The 17,154-nt window shown below is 40.9% G+C and overlaps 1 protein-coding gene across 1 annotated transcript in view; it reads left to right on the top strand.

Moving 5' to 3' along the window:
* Positions 1-3,572: 3,572 nt before the first annotated feature.
* Positions 3,573-17,154, top strand: part of LOC125769994 (dendritic arbor reduction protein 1) — a 108,129-nt gene continuing 94,547 nt past the window's right edge. The window contains exon 1 of the mRNA XM_049439121.1: positions 3,573-4,981. Coding sequence (XP_049295078.1) covers positions 4,928-4,981 — 54 coding nt within the window. The 5' untranslated portion in view covers positions 3,573-4,927. The remainder of the gene's footprint in view (positions 4,982-17,154) is intronic.

Genomic DNA, 17,154 nt, shown 5'->3' with positions numbered 1-17,154 from the left:
CGTTTTTGCACATCTACAGCGTATTAATCTGGCTCAGACGAAAGTCTGTGGCTGCGGCATTGGATTCCACGATGTGGATCACCTTCTGTGGTCCTGCGTGGAATTCGAAGATGCGAGACCCTGCTTGATAAGCGCAGTTGAGGCCATCGGCAGACAGCCGGATACACCGATCCGAGATATTTTGGCTTGTAGGGACCTGGAATGCATGAGGCTTGTCTTCCGCTTCGCCAGAGACAACGGTCTTCTCCTGTGAATCCTATTCCCATTTTCCCTCCTTCCCCTTCGTCCTATACCTTTCGTTATCCGTTGTGTTGTATTCGTCCTTACATGTTTTTTTTTTGTAGTGCCTTAGCCAAGCCGTTGAGGAAACAGTCGTCTTCGAAGACAATACCAGAGCCGCAAAAGGGAGGCAGACAGGGTGTTTTGTGCTGTCCACAATATTCTAATTGTTGTTTGTTCTGTTACAGTCCCGTGTAGGTCCCAAAAACAGAGTGACAAGATCGCTATTGATGCACTCCCTCACTATCTTCACCAACACCATCAACAATAGTACAAGTAGCTCCAACTTCAACCACTCTCCACAAATATACAACAATTACAAGGAATACAATGCAGGCCACAAAGCAACAGGACTTCGGACCATCCACAACATCACTAGAAACAAAAGCAGCAATAGCCACAAACCCCAGAATCACAACCGAGTATGCCCAGGATAAGGCAAAATACAAGGAGGAAGTGCCTTGTGAAAATTGTAATTACTTCAGTCCTCTGTGACTGACAATACGGCAAAAGCCGTAATCATGAATTATAAATAAAAAAACTCGGCGTTTTATGTAAATGTTGATCACAACTAATCCAGCCACTAGGTAAGGCAAGGATTATCCATTAAATGTTGTCTTATATAAAGTGTTAGTTTGAGAAAAAAAAACTCAAAAAAAAAATTCTCAGATTCTTAAGTGAATAGTGCGAAAGATAACATAAGTAACTCAATATGAAAGAAAGAGTAAAAGGAAGTTGAAGAAACCAAGCTTTACAATTCTATTAGCTAAAGAGCTAGACTTCGATTATTTCATTAAGCAAAACTAAAAACTTAGCATCTGTTTTGTATTCCTTTAATAAAATTAATTTTTAATGAAAGCTCATATAGCACAAGTATGTATGGTTACGAGATGCTAGTCAATCGAACATGTTACAGGGCAAGGCAGTGGAACTAGGAACTGTCCGAAGAATCCTGCATTTGAGTAAAACACAATATTTCTATTATACCATGGAGTAAGTACATCGATCGAGAGTAACATCACTGGGATCTTCATCCTTGTACAGTAGTGTAGAGATGTGTAAAGTGAGTAAGAGTGAGATAGTGAGTTGAAAAGATCACCAACTCACCACGAGGAGTTTTAGTGATTCTTTTTTCACTTACTCACTCATGAGTGTAAATACGTGAGTTGAAACGAAAATGTGCGAGTGAGTTGAAACAAAAATGAGTTGAAACGAAACGTTTGATACACATGAGTTGAAACGGAATACATGTGTACAATACCCAAACTAGCCAAATGAATATACTTCTCGCTCTGCCTAACTATCAAACCGTTATAAGCGAACTAGCGGGTTAGTCTGATCGGCAAGGACATGAAACGGTATCCGCCTCTGCTTAGGAAATTGGCAATTTTATAGCATTTTTTTATTATTTTTTATTTATTTTTTTTTTAAAGCAATGAACATACATCAACTTATAAAAATTTGCCAAATAAAAATAAACTAGGCCTTATGATATTTTCAAATTTTAAGGTTTTTTTTATTTTTTTTATTATGTTTTATTCTTTTTTTATTTAAATTATTATTTCAGCATTATTTGAGTGAAAAGAAACTTATTTCAACCAATTCGCATTGAAATAAATCAATTTATAAAATTTTGCTAAATTACTCAAAAAATGCTAAAGCTATAGCCTTAGGAAATTTTCAAATTTTAAGATTTTTTTTTTTAATTATTTATTATTTTTTACTCTTTTTTATTTACAGCATTATTTGAGTGAAAAGAAACTTATTTCTACCCATTTGCATAAAAATAAATCAATTTATAATATCTTGCAAAATTATTCAAAAAAAGCTAAGGCTTTAGCCTTAGGAAATTTTCAAATTTAAAGAATTTTTTAATTTTTTTTATTTTTTTTATTATTTTTTTTTATTTAAAGCATTATTTGAGTGAAAAGAATCTTGTTTCAACAAATTCGCATTAATATACATCAATTTATAGAATTTTGTACACACATCCCTTAACTTATAGGTTTAAGCCGGGTTTTTTTATGACTCCGAAATGAGTTGTTAAACGACCTGACACCTTATAACGACTCATTCACTCTGAGTTGATTCACTAACAACAGTTGTTATTCTTATCTCTACAGTAGTGTTTGTCCTTCTTAGAATTTCCCAGGTTTTGCTCTAATTTTTAATTGTTACCGACTTTTGAAAAAAGAGTTATGTTAGCCAAACAAACCTGGCCCTAGGTGGATTCGTCAAAGATCCTTTTTTTAATAACAACCATGTCACACACGGTGATATATAGTTTCATAGTTTAATTATTTCTGGAGCCAGCCTTACGTTGTGATTTAGAACGTTTGACAAAAAAGAAAGGGACGTGGTATTGATGACCCTTTGGAGATGATAATACTCATACGACAGGACTACACCAAGTGCCATTTATCTTACCATTACCTTCTATATGTACATATATCCTGCGACCACAATTGAACCTGTGATGGACGAAAACGATCCGAGTCCCACTCTTAATGGTACTTCTTTTAATTTAAACATTATCATAACGGTTAAATGGGGGCGGCCTGGTGGTATATGTGATTAAAGGCGCCGATCCACACGACAGGATCAGCATTCAAATCCCATTCGGGTCGTCCCCCGTAGCAAGAACTGACTATCCTGCTACGTGGTAAAGCAAGTCTTGATACGGCCTAGAAACTGATTTAACTAGAGTTTTCTTGCCGTAGTACCCTGCCATGTTATGCCTGCCACAAGTAGCATTTTGGATTTCATTTTATCACGTAGCCAGATCAAAAATGCGCCCTTATTGTTACTCTTGTAATAAGATTAAACAGAGAAAAATAAAAAAAAAGAATTGACGAGACGTTTAATAGTTTTTCCTTTTTCCGTGTAACGTATAATAACGCTGTTGGATGAACACAATCTTCCAATGAATACAATGCACACATATACACCATTTGGAATACGCCTACTTTTTACTTGAGTACACGGCAACAGTAACACGAATTTAAAGCCCTCGACATCGGCGTGTGCGTGAATCGAAGAGAGAATGAACTGAGAGGAAATCTACATCCAGAGATCAGTGAGTTCATGACCGTTGATTTCGGTCCATCAGCTTTCTTTGGGTTTGTGTTAAATGCAATTTAAGTCTCCATCCAGTATAGATCCAAAACAGCCAGTTGTGTCATTTTGGTATAATTTTCAATAATGAGATTGAACATCAGTTATGTTTTGTTTAATGTTCTTGAAAAGTAACGTATGGCTGTGGTAAAAATGCAAATACCTTAAAAGTTTTAATTCATTGAAGTAAGACAAAAATAATCTCACTTTCCCTTGAACAAAAATCGAAAGGATCGTTAAACATTTCGTTTCTATTTTGCAGTTTATTTGTCCTTTCATTGACGGACTGTGTTTGAGAGAGAACCGAATGAAAATGAACGCACGTAAAACGCGAGAGAATGGACGGCATAGCGAACAGCGAGCATGCGTTTCTTTAGGTCCCAATTGGACACAGTGTTTGGCCTCCCCACCCGCTCAACCTAGCGGGCTCAATTTACGCGGCTCAGCCTGGCTCGGGTGAACCAAGTCATGTGTCGATAAACCAGCACGCGAAGAAGACGTACGCGCAATCGCTCCGTGTGCCAGTCCTCCACATGCTCGGCGTATGTTGGAACTACGTAATATCTGGATCGCATTGCCGCCGTTATTCCCGTGCCAAGTGAAAGTGCAAGCTCAGCACTTGATCGTACGGTTTGCTGCCCGCGTGTGACCGTTACGTGTAGTTTAGAAGATTACAACTTACATGACATCTAGTTGTTTTGGTTTGCTCAGTTTTATTTGCTAGTAATACTGGTGTCCATGTGCCGCGTTGATACACTCCGAGCACACTTCGCTCCGTTACAGCGCGTTATCGAAGAACCTGATCGGTCGAGCGTTATCGAATGTTGTGTGATTGATGATTATTTAGCGTAAATCGTTCAAGTGTTAGAAGTTTGTGTGTTTCAAACCTCGAGTGTCAATTTCCAAAGCCGTGCGGTTTGTATACCAAACTAATTACATGATCGAATAGTGAATAATTAGTGATAAGTGGCGAAGATGTTGACGAGTGTTTTACATTAGATACGGCCGAAACCACGCTTGGTTAGGAATTTGGCGCTTTGCGCCTTTTTGGCGGGTCTTAACTCATCCATTCACAACACGCCAGACCGTTTCCGTATCGTATTACGGATTCGTGTGATTAATTGTTCCGACATTTCCGACACTAATCGAAAGCGGTCCCATTCATTGCGGAACACAGTTGTGCCGAGATTCGCACTACGGGGCGGAAGCTGATTGCGTTATCGGATGTGCAAAACGAGCGATTGCCTAATCGCGCATGGTAATGAGCTTTGGTGTGACTTGCAGCTAAGCCGTTTCGCAGACAGTGATCGAGTGTTCTGTATCGGTGGATAGTAATGAATATTTCCCTTAAGTGTATCATGAGGGCACTGGTGCTATAATTTGGCTATTTACACGCATTTGAGCCGATTTTTAAAGCATAGTGTGTGTTCGTTTAGTGAAAGTGAACATTGCAACAGAACGAATTTGCCGGTTCCCTGCGTAGATCGTTAGCGATCTCGCTGGTTGGAGCATTGGTGCTGTAGGTCATCGTTTTATGGATACAGCAGGAGATCAAATAGTACCGTCTACAAGCTTTTGGGTAATGCAGGTAAGTTTGGTGAAGTTTTCATTTCCAATTTTAAAAAGACGTTATTTCGTATTTTAATTTAATGATAAATATATTGGCTCAGTTTGTTTAAGGCATTTAATGTTTTTATACCTTTTTGCTCTGATTTCCTGATGAGTGCTCTCGGATATACTTATCTGTGTGATTCAATAACACTATTGTAAATCATTTGTTATAAAACAATAAAAGGGCTAATGGCGCTATAATGACAATTAAAGCACTGTTAAGCAAAGTGGATAAATTACCCACGTATGGTTTTATGATACACTTGTCAGGAAGCATTACTAGCCACTTGAGCGAACAAGATGCGTTTGCAAATCCACAATACCACCAATAAATGCATCGTCTCGTTAGCTCGGCAAACCGATTGAAGATGCGCTCACTTTCTACACAAATATTTGACGAAAGATGCCACCGGGCTGGGCCGAAACGGAACGCCATCCGCACCCGGGGTGCCGTGCCGCGTGTCGTGAAATTCCGACGGCTTTGCAGCGTTGCACGATCGTTCGCTGGGCGCACCATACGCCACGTGCATTTAATTATTGGCTTTGGGCGCACATTTAAAAGCCTTACATTGATAGGTAAAATAAATTATTATCGATTGAGTTTATTCGAAAAAATAACAGAAAAAACACCTAAATGGATGGGGAGACTGAAGCAGGAATAACAAGCATGTAAAGAAGACATCGCAAGCTCTCGGAAAATCAATGATTTCTATCAATAATCCACCGGCCCTCAGCCGTTTGCTTTGTGGTGCGTACAGCGTGTGCCACCAATCATCACAAGGAGCGAATTCTTGCACCGAGAAACGGACAGTTGATGGTGGATCATCAATAAATTAAGCCCTATAGAGATGCCGTGTCGCGGCGAGACCTCATGATGATGGTGATTAGTTTGCTCATCGACCGGCGCACGATCGTCTTGCTGGGGGTTGTGTACGAATCGCCCAGACCGATCGTCTCTCGGTGGGATGAACGGATCGCTCACCTCACTGCTCAGAAGGAGAGGAAGATGAACGAAAAAAACCAGGGCAAATGGTGCACGATTGCCGCAGGTTGCCCGCCTAGATGCGAAGGCAAACGAGCCGGATACAATCTCACCCGCGAAGGTGGCACAGGAAGCGACCAGAACGTCATGTCGAATAAAAGTGAAAGAAAACAGACGACGCAATGCGATCGGTATGGGTGGTGATTTTATGTGTTTGTGTGTGAGAGAGCTTTTTTTTTGGGTTGTTTTGGGTGGTTTTAATCGATGGATAAATTATGCGAATTTTACAGCCCCACGTCGATCGATCAAATAAATCGATGACCATGATGATGATGATGGTGTCGTTTGCTTTGCAGACGACCAAACCGTGAGCGTTAAATTTCCATATCAGCTGCTCGTGCCGTCTCGAGGGTCAGGTGTGCTCCAAAATAATCGGCGACCGGATGATGGAGTGTGATGGTTAGATGCTAGGTGAAGATGGAAAGCGATGCTAGTGTTTTTTTTTTGGTACCATTATCGCTTGTAGATAGTGAAACATTATGCTTGTGCTCATTCGGTCAAATGAAGACAATTTGTCTTTTTTTGTTTCTAATCGCAAATCGAGCTTTAGATTATCGGGCCGTTTGATATCTTCCTGCAAAATGGTTGTTAAGTGGTCATTTAGTTTTGCTGTTTTTAAAATATTCTTTTTAATTATACAAATGAGTGCTAAATGATGGCATTTTAGCATAATACTTATATACTCCTTTTAATGAAATCACTGATTGAAAAATCTACAACTTCGCCAGACAGGGCATTATTCCTGTCACTGAACCTTTGTTGAAAACTGTTGCGGGGTATTGAATTTCTCTGCTCCCATGTACTTTTATTACGAGCTCGAGTTAAGCAGATTTATGCTACAGCAGTCATTTATCATCAGAATAATTGAGAAAAACAACTAAAAATTCGATATACCATTAATTGAGTTCTAACATTTCTGCCACATTATTGTTTAATGAAAGTCCAAAACTATTAACCGATAATTACGTGATCTTCCACATAAATTATAAAAATGGTTTGGTTTCAAACATTGCTGAAGTTTGTGGAATGAAACCAACATTCGTCAGCAGTGATATCCTAAAAATGCGTCAATATTTGAGGCAAAAACTATTTTTGTATCAGTTTCTACCGAAGAAGTCACTATTTCTGACAGACCTAACGTTATTTTTACACATAGCATAAGCGTCCAGAAGGCTTTGGGACGAAGGCACTATAATATTGGACAAAGATCTAGCAGAAGAAATAGCCTCCAGAGCCGATGAATTAGTTGAAAAAGGCATAAAAAGGATATCAATCTCTCACATAGCTCCACTAATGAGTCTTATAAATCAAAACAAACAACAGCTCCATGGTCCGACACACATTGTCATAACGATCGTAAGCTAATGACTTAATTAAGAATAGATCACACAAACATTCTCATACTCATAGAAAGACCTCTAACAAGTTCGTCCTGTGGAGTAGAGTTCAGAAAATAATACTTGTTTATAGATGATTATGGGTTCAGTCAGTGGTGGATCAAGCTTCTCGGAGGGCTTAAGCGGAATACTAGTTGGGACCCCAAAAACTAAAGATGGATGCACTGTCGGCAAAATAAGGACTTAAATTAGGAAGTCTTATTTTGCATTACTCCGCTATAAACGATCGCGGGAAGCCAATTTTTTAAAAATACTAACCGGGGTTGAATTGATTTCAAAAATGCTGAAATTCAACTTTTCCTTAATTGATTAGAAATTAAAATGGTTTTGTATTTGCTAATGGAATTTTAAATGTGATTTAGATAATACATTTTTAATCAATCAAGATCTTTATCTAGAAGAACTGAATACAATCTTCTTTTTTTAATTAAGGACAGGAAAATGCCTTAAAGTTTCGCATAGAAATAAAAAACTCCTTTGTTTAAATAATATAATTTAATTAATTATTCATTGTTAGTGTTTCAAGCATTAAATACACACACACGCGTTAGGAACGTAACCGTAACAGATAGCATGTTAAAGGTTAAATGTCAGCATCACCTGCTAACCCAGCACCAAATCTCCATCCGCCACCCAAAAAAAAACGGACAAAAACCCGTTTTGCGCAAGCATGCCAGCACATAAGTGACATTAGTGAAAAACATTTTTCCCTCCTTCCCTTGGTGCAAAATCGTCGTGATACGGCGGGGATGCGGACTGATGCTACTGCCAACCGGGGTGTTGCAATCGCGATACTTTCCGTGTAACTTGTTGGTTTTTGTTGTTGTTGCTTTTTCTTCTCCAAATGTCAGCCACGATACCGGGCAACTGGCGATGCGATTTCGTATTAGCTGCACGGTACACGGCGCAGGTGCAACTGCATTTTTCATGATTTTCCACATTCCCGTTTGCAGTGGCATTATGCAATCGTTTTTGCGATGTCGGTTGCAATTTGCTACACCAAAACTACAGGCCCCCCTCATCCCCCTCCTGAGGAGGTTCTACTGCAACCCGTGTGTAACAAAACCCCAACGTTTGGCAGGATGAAATGGATGGAAACACAAATGCATCGATGTTTAGTCAAATGTCACACCATTGACACATTACCGTTTTTTAAATGCTTCTTGTTTTTTGTTTGTTCCTCTATTACATATAACCCTTCGAGCCCTTCCTCTTCCCCTCTCCTACCCAGTCCGAAACGTTGTGTGCCGTTTTCCTTATTGTATAATTCCTTCGTCTATTCTTCTAACTACACACTAGCCCGGGAGAGCAGTTGACGCAGATCAATTGGAAGATCATGATTGGCATAGCATGATAATGAAAAACGTATCGCGAAACAAAACGTAGCTAATGCGGTAGCATTCAGGCCCAGCTTATACATCCCATTGTGTCTGATCGCATCCCCATTTCCCTGCCCCACTGCCGCGTCAATCCCCCATTAAAGAGATGTCCAAGGGTAGCTTACATATTAGCATCTCCCTTGTGTCTTACTAGCAGCGTATTTCTTAAGGTTTTTTTTTATTGTTTGTTTCATTTTCCACCCACTAAACGATTAGTCAAGTAATGACCTCGTGGAAGGGAATCATTCCATTACTCTGGTCGCGATTGTTTTGCTGCAAATACGAATGACTTCTATGTGCGCAAGCGCACGAAACGCGTGACCTCTGCCGTATTCCACCAGTGGCGGTGTCTTTTCTTCCAATTTAATACACTCTACTCTCCATTATAAATCGTTCATTTGCCATCGGGAAAATAGGACAAACCGCGAGTTTTATGCTCCATTTTCGATACTAAAAAACGATCACTGTTTCATTGCTTGTAGCGAATCGAAATTGACCAAGTGTTTTGGTGGCTTATTAGAAATCGACACAAAAAGAAGGCAAAAGTAATATCTTTTCGCATAAAAGACGAGCTGATCTTGCTAAAACGATCTCTAACGGGGCGGAAATTAAAACAAATTCAATTATAGATAATGTCGGTGCGATAGTGTCAACTGGTGTCTTTTCTTTCTTTGGGCTCCAATGGCTTCCAGGTAGGCCACCGTATCCACCCCTACTTTATGTTCAATCGTCAATGCGTTTTTTGCAGAAAAGGTTTGGTTAAAGGTGGCTACAAACGGAGTTGCAAACGAACGAGCTGCAGTGGCAGCAAAGCAACATGAATAATTGCATTAAATTTTGTGCAAATGATTCAATTCTTACCGTCAATTGTTCTGTTTTGCAGCGTTTTTTTTTCTTCGTCCCCCGATGCCCGTGATCACCCGTGCGCGCTCACAGGCTTGCGGCAGCTTGTGCATTCCGCGGGGGGAAGGTTCGCCTGTCTTGCAGTTGAACCCTGAGGGTAATACCTGCAGGATTGTAATAGGCAACGGTGAACAACAATCTGATTAATAAATTGAATCACGATTTTCTTCTGCCACGATGTGGTGCGGTTTTGCTTTTGGGTTCACTTTTCTGGTGGTTCACTTTATTTATTTTACTGCCAAGAACAAGCACGCAGTAATCAGAAGGTAACGATTTGTCGCCTCGGTAATGATGTATCGTTTTGCTGGGGCATGGATTTTGCTCTTGCAATGGTTGGCCTGAAGGAGCTGAGGAATAGGTAGTGACATAAACATGCATTTCTATTACCCATTGGAACAACTTCGTCCGTAAGAGTGTGTAAAAAATTGTCGATTAATAGGCAAAGAATATCTTTTTTTTTTGTTCAAAATAATTTGCATTTTTATAGTGTCATTTAATGTATTTTTTATGATTTATCTTTTTTTTTAAAACGATACAAGTACACTAATGCTAAATCTAATCAGGCATAAGTCATAGGATTTTCTTCGATTCCAAAAAGACCTAAGAAATGTTGAAGACTCCTTTTTTCCTTCTTATACGTAAAATTTTCGTTAATATTTCCTATAAGTTTTCAATGTAATTGTCTTTTAACCTTTGTTAAAGATAACCCACATGAGGTCGACTTCATCTGACCGTGCTGTAAATACTTTGAGGCATTTATCTATTTTAGTTTGGGAAAGAGTAGACTTCAAGAAACGCAAACAATATCCAACGCAACTCAAACAATATCCAACGCAACTCAAACAATATCCAATTCCATTTTAATAAAAACACAAAATTTCAAGAAAACTCGTTATTTAATTTACTCTGGAAAAGAAAAAAGGAGTTATCATAAGGTGGAAGGTGAATGTGAATTTATTAGCTCCTTCACTTAACAATTATTCAAAATTCAATACTATCGTAAAGCGCACCCCTTACTTAACTCGACCATAATTTTATTGATACATTTTCGATTCAAAACTCAACAGGTGCAAAACACATTGACCTCCGGTGCATTTGATACGATTCGTTTTTTTTTTCCTCCTCTTTTTTTTACATCCAAAAAATATGTTTTCTGTTTTATGAACAATGCCAGCAAGGGGTTCCCATTGACTGTTGCACGTAACCACTTGTGGAGTTATTGGAGGGGTTTTTGTTTTAGCCAATCACCGGAACATATTGCAAAGCAAACCGGACGGGGCAGACTACAGGTCCAACAGGTCAAATTGGGAATTGATCGATCTATCAACTCGATCAACACAAAAAAAAACTGCCTCGCTTTTGCATTAGCGACGAAATGGTTTGGCCTACGGGAAAAGACAATGCGCCTTACCATGTCCATGTGAGTCAACGGGCGTGAAATTCATGTGAAAAATCGATTTCCCTATGCACCTCTCGAACCGATGGGACTAATTGAATGCGACATGGGAAAACCCGATTCGCCCCTCTACAGCTCCTGACTCCATCTCGTCCAATTCGAACTACGCCAACAACTGCAGTGTCCGACAACTGTTGCGAATGGTGCTTGGAACGTACTCGTGGTGAAAACTCGTTGAAACAGAGAGTGTGAGACAGCGAGAGAGAACAAAGTGGACGAAGAAGCGCCACCATTCTCGATGTCATCGATGCTGGAGGCGTTGGCCTCCAAGAATCTGGTTAAAGCAGCAATAACCTTACTTGCACGAGTGTGACACGTGAGGAAGTTCCCGAGTTTGAGTCCATGCTCATAATTAATCAACTGCATCGCAAAAACGAGCCAGCTTTAGTTTGGCAAACACTACTGCGGAAGGCTACCATCGATTTGCAGTCGTGTGTTGGAGGCTTCTTCTTGGGCCACTGCCTACACACGCCTCGACTGCAGATATATGGTACATCCGCAAGCGATCTGCGATCGTCGTGGTCTAACCATAGAAGGGAAATTATTGCGCATACGTTTAAGCGACAAAATCCCTCGACACAATTGTGCAACTGGTAAGCGAACGAATGGAAAACTGACTGAGTATGGGTCTGAGTCGTTTGGTCGTTCAGATTGACTAACAAAGTCACCCATGTCTGTGCCGAGATTTGTTCGACATACATCACGCCGGTAGCATTATTTAAAATGGTTTAAGCTTAAAAATTTAAGAGATGTTTAGTAAAAAACATTGAAGATCATAAGGAAATGTGTATACAAAAAATAACATAAAATAATTGATAACAATACGAATTATTTCAATACAAATCACCTATTTTTTCGCAAACTAATTTTATTGGATTCCCATTCAACTGCAACCGGTCCAATCTCTTCAGGTTACGGCTTCGCAAAGACACCGGCCGTATGCTTATCCATCCATAATACACGATTGCTCAGTGAGCATGAAAACGGTACGTAAACGTTTTGCGGGGATAATATGTATTTCCATTTCATGCGGCAGAACGAAACCGGCCACGGATGCATCGAAGCGCGGCAAACGTTCAGTTACCAAATGCCCTTTTGCTCGTTGCGTTCCAATATTTTGTTTTGCCTACCGTGTGAGTCTTCCGCTTGTGATGTGAAGTTCCCTAGGCAGGCAGGCAAGCATGTTTACCTACATCGTGGGCATTGCAATCTTTCGGACGCAAAAAAGTTATTGAATGGCTTCGATCAAACAGAAATGAGTTTCCAAACGGGATTTGTTTCCTGGCGGAACCCACGATCAGTAAAACTAATATAAAACCCCAATATTCACCATAATGAGTACACAAATTTATCACCTTTTAGAGACTGGTAACTATACATTTAAATGGTAAAAGATATTAAAAAAATCGCCTTTTGCAACTGCGCCACAAGTTTAGCAGTGTGGGTTGCTAAAGATGCGATTGTGCAATAGTGTTTTGCCCTGGCAGCAGCAGTTTTTTGAAAAGCTCCCATCGAATCGGTTCTAGCTGCAGTCAATAAAGTACATGCACCTACAGCGTGTTTTACCGTACGGTAATGTATTAATTCATTTCCATTCTGTACTGATCGTACACGAGAAACGAATCGCGCTGCATCGACTATCCAATTCCGGCTAGATTGGTTTCAACCGTTCGGAGTGCCACAGTTCGGAGTACTCCGACCAGACAAAACCGATACGGTACGATCATCATAAACATCTATTGCGTTCCCTTACCATGACCGCGCTCCACGTCAGGAATGCGCCGGGACGAAAATTCGACGCCTTCCAGGGCATCATCATGTCATCGTTTTGTACGTGCGAATGGCGCTCGTGAAGCGTGAAAAGCGCAGTACGTGGGCACCCCGAAACGGTTCGCAACCATAATGGCCACCCCAAGGGGTTCTGTGGGCCGTGGAAAGAAAAATGAAACCCGATGGAGGCATTTGCTGATTGGCAGGAAATCCGCTCCGTCCGCAGCGGTTGCGCGGCATACGTACGAGCGCATGGAGACATCTCGCAATTAAAATTCGCTAATTCCTTTACCACATCGGGTGCAGTTTGCTGGAAGTTTTGCTTCGGTACCACCCGAGCTATAGCCAGCTGTAACTTGGGCTTTCAACCGAACCGCATGCTTGATGATTCATCCATACGGCCGGCGGCGCTTGCGGCACCTTCGGCTGCGCGGTGGATCACCGCGGTACGCTAAGCCGTTGCTGTGTATAATTGTGAAAACCAATAACCGACTTATGATGATGATGATGACGGTTGTTTAGTAGTGAGCGGATATGCTCACCGAGCTTGGGTGAGCTTTTGCACCAGACACTGCAGCGGTGATTTAGGATTTAGGGCGAGGCTTCAGGTGGAAAGTGATAAACTGCATGAGAACTGGTAGAACGAAACGAGATGCGCCTGTTTCACTGTTTCACGAGCTTTGTCATTTATCCGGCAGAACGAATGGAACCGTAAACAGTGCGACTTTTAATGACTTTAACTTAAGCGGGTTGTCACAATTTGATTAGATTTGGTGGATGTTATGAAATGGGTAGAGAATATATATGAGTGTTTCTAATAGTAAACTCAGTAGTAGAAGCGATTTTTCGCGGAAATGAATCAGCAAAGAAAAACGAAATTAACAATATCCTTTAAGTGTTGTCTGAATTAGTATAATTTTCGTACTTACCAAATCAGTTTATTATTTATTCATCAATACGGCCAGGTCGTCCTACCTGAAATAAAAAAGAAAAAAACAGTTTATTAATTATATTTGTTATTTGTAGTGTGCAAACTTTTTATTTTACGGATCTCTATTAACCGGGCGTCGGATTAACCATACTACTCGGAAATGACAGTTCTCAAGAAGTTTTGACATTTCTACTACAATACTTCAAACTAACTAGGACTTTGATTGTACATTATCCGTGTTGTCCTCTTATTCGGAAAGGGTAGATTCGAAAAATTGCAATATCTTAATAATTTGTATATAAAACAATAACTTAGCTAATTTAATACAGTTTAACTCTTCAGTGATAAAACCGGATTTCCCTCGATGGAAAGTTGATAGTCTATTGATTGTTGCAATATATAGCCTTTGTTGTTGTTGTTGTTCTTGATGATTTCCGTCCGTTCATTAATGTGTTTTCCCATCAAACCCCAAAAAATGCTTTCCATCGAGTGCATTCATCCTTAACGTAAATGGGTTTTGCATTCCCTCTCGGAAGCATAGGAACAAAAACGGAACGCATGACCGGAGTAGCCAGTGAAGCGAACAATATTCATGCTTCGTCAGCGAAAGGAATAAATTAGTTTTAATATTCAAACAAAACAAAAAAAAGCCTCCCCGGCCCGACAATGTAACTGCGTGGATCACATGTCACAAAATAAAAGTGAGTTCATGTGAGCGTATCATTGCAACTTATGATCTAGCGTGGAAGCGAACATCAAAATCGATTATTTTACCCCAAAAAGCTATAATGCTCATCCAGCGTGTTCACACATGAGTGATATGAAAGCATTCGAATAGCGGAAGTTCGGAAAGCGTCTCTAAACAGCACCAAGAACGCTGTACTTCCTCGGTATGCGTCAAAATGTGACCAAAAAAAAATGGCTCGTTAACTTCACTTTGAAAACATCCGCAAACGGGAAGCATCAAACATCGGGACCATTTCTTTATGTACGGCGTTCAACAGCAAGCACGTGGAGCTAATGTTTTTTGGGGACAAATAAAATGAGTACGAGCGTTAGAGCATGCGGATTCTCGTGTGGCGTGCATCTCGTACCGGCATCGGATGTTTGCCGTTCGTTCGCGAATGGGCAAATATCGCGGGACTTGCAGTGTTGGTACAGTGGGCAAACAATCTATGACTCTAGCAAAGGGAAATAGGTAATTTGTTCGCAAAAGCACACGGAATGCGCATGCCGAGGAATGCAAATGGCCGCCAGTGGATCGATGCGATGGTCCCATTGACGCTGCTCCATGCGTCACGAACGTTCTGAAAAGTGTAACCATGTACCTGATGACTAAAATTTTGTACATAGATCAGTGTGGGTTTCAATTTCATATTTTTTTTACTTCTTTCGATGAAAAAAATCATTGAACTCCTGTCAAGTTTTGTAACTGAAATCCTTCAGAAATTCAAGAAAAGCGTTTAGTGTCTTAAAGCAGCCTAGTACAAGCTCGGCCAACTAACAGGGGCCTGTTTCATGCTCGGTGGAAGATGATATTTATGTTGCAGGAAATGGTGAAGCAAACAAGCATTTTGTGTGCGCCTGTCTGTTCGGCAACTTCCCTTTCCGAAGGGTGGCCATTACTTTGTAGATACGCTGGAATTTGGCCACCCTCAGCACACGTTCTCCTTTTCTTTCCTTCAGCCGGTTAGATTAAAGGGTATCTGGTGCTGCTATCCTTTTTCATCTATACGAGCTTCGGGTCGATACTTCGCCTACAAAAAGCATAAACCGAACCGGTAAAGTGTTATTATGCGCTCGACTGGTCAAACAAATAAAACTCTTCCCGCCTCGCCGAAGAGACGGAACGTTTGGAAGAGCTGGTGGCGGTGTACAGGTCGGTCGGAAGGTTGTTTTTTGTGGTACAAAAAGACACAGACGGTACGGAACAATCCATGGAGCAGTCAAAAAATCGTACGCACCGGTGACATATGATCAAGTTGCGTGGCATCGCTGTAACGATCCGGTGCGTCTGTGAGTGTGTGTCGTTGTCTACTTGGCGATAGTTGTGTGATTGGTGGGGGGGCTGTAGCTTGTCGCTACAGCAAGGGAAAAAAATTGAGCATAATAAAAGAACGACCCAAACATGTACTGGAATTTTTATGATATTTTTTTTTGGTCCAAACGTTCGATTAGACCGGAAATGGTTTGAGCGGGCCTGAAACACTCGGAACCCCATGATGGAAAAGATGGAATTTCGACAGAGAACCAGTAACCGTACGTTGACGTACTTGTCGTCAGGAACAAAGCACTGCATGTAAGTATCGCATGGCTGCGCAAAAAAAAACCTTCCCCCATCCCACACAAACACACACGTATCGAAGCTTGGCGAAACGGCCGACATTTTGTACAACGGTAGCAGAACGCTAGGGTTGGATGTCGGTTTCGGGGGTTTAGCTTTTATTTTGTTGCTTCTTTTTTATGTCATCATCCAATATTGCCATCGAACAATGTCTCAAAAGGGATGCCCCATCATCATTAATCTCACTCATGCGCAAATGAGCGCGTTCGGAAACCCGCTAGTTCCTCGATCCCCTCCAGCTGGCTTCACGGCTTTCCACGGTTGACTGCGGGTGTTGGTTTTCTTTCATCTACCCAATGCACTACCTCACAACTAGAACAGATTTACGTAGTGGTGGTGAGCCATTGCGACCGCAAGTAAAAACCTTGCCGCTACTACCGGTGCGGTGTAACGTGACGCACCATTTCTACACCATTTTCCATCCTCAGTTCATTCGAAGCGAATCAGTCAGTAGCGAAAAAAAAACCACAACCACCACCAACATCAGCACCGTACAATAGGAACGTCGTAGCCATTTTGTGCATTGGTATACAGTTTTCCACATTTTTCCACCGACCTGTGGCACACACGCGCAAACGAAACACGGCCCGTCATAGATTTAACGTAGCGTGTCGGGGCTTTCCATTGCGCTCGGCCAATAGGAAAAGCAGTGATTTTCAGCATTTCCATTCATCGTCCGTTATGGGCCCGGGTATTGCGGTTATTGGTTTGGAGCGAAAAGCGGAAAAATTGGTTACGCGGTACGACAAAATGGCGACGAGAAAGAAAGAGAGGGAAAATAGGGGAAAACAGCTTTCCATTATAATGGGAACATTGGAGAAGAAATATGCTTCCGGTGGGTTATTGATTTGTAGTACAATTTGTTGAATCATGCCATGCCATGGGGATGAACGGTTCTGAATAGTAGTTCACCGTAGAATATTGAAAC

Source organism: Anopheles funestus, chromosome 3RL, assembly GCF_943734845.2.
Source record: "Anopheles funestus chromosome 3RL, idAnoFuneDA-416_04, whole genome shotgun sequence".
Taxonomy (NCBI): domain Eukaryota; kingdom Metazoa; phylum Arthropoda; class Insecta; order Diptera; family Culicidae; genus Anopheles; species Anopheles funestus.
The sequence above is the reverse complement of the archived record's forward strand: the minus strand, read 5'-3'. Positions and strand labels throughout refer to the sequence as shown.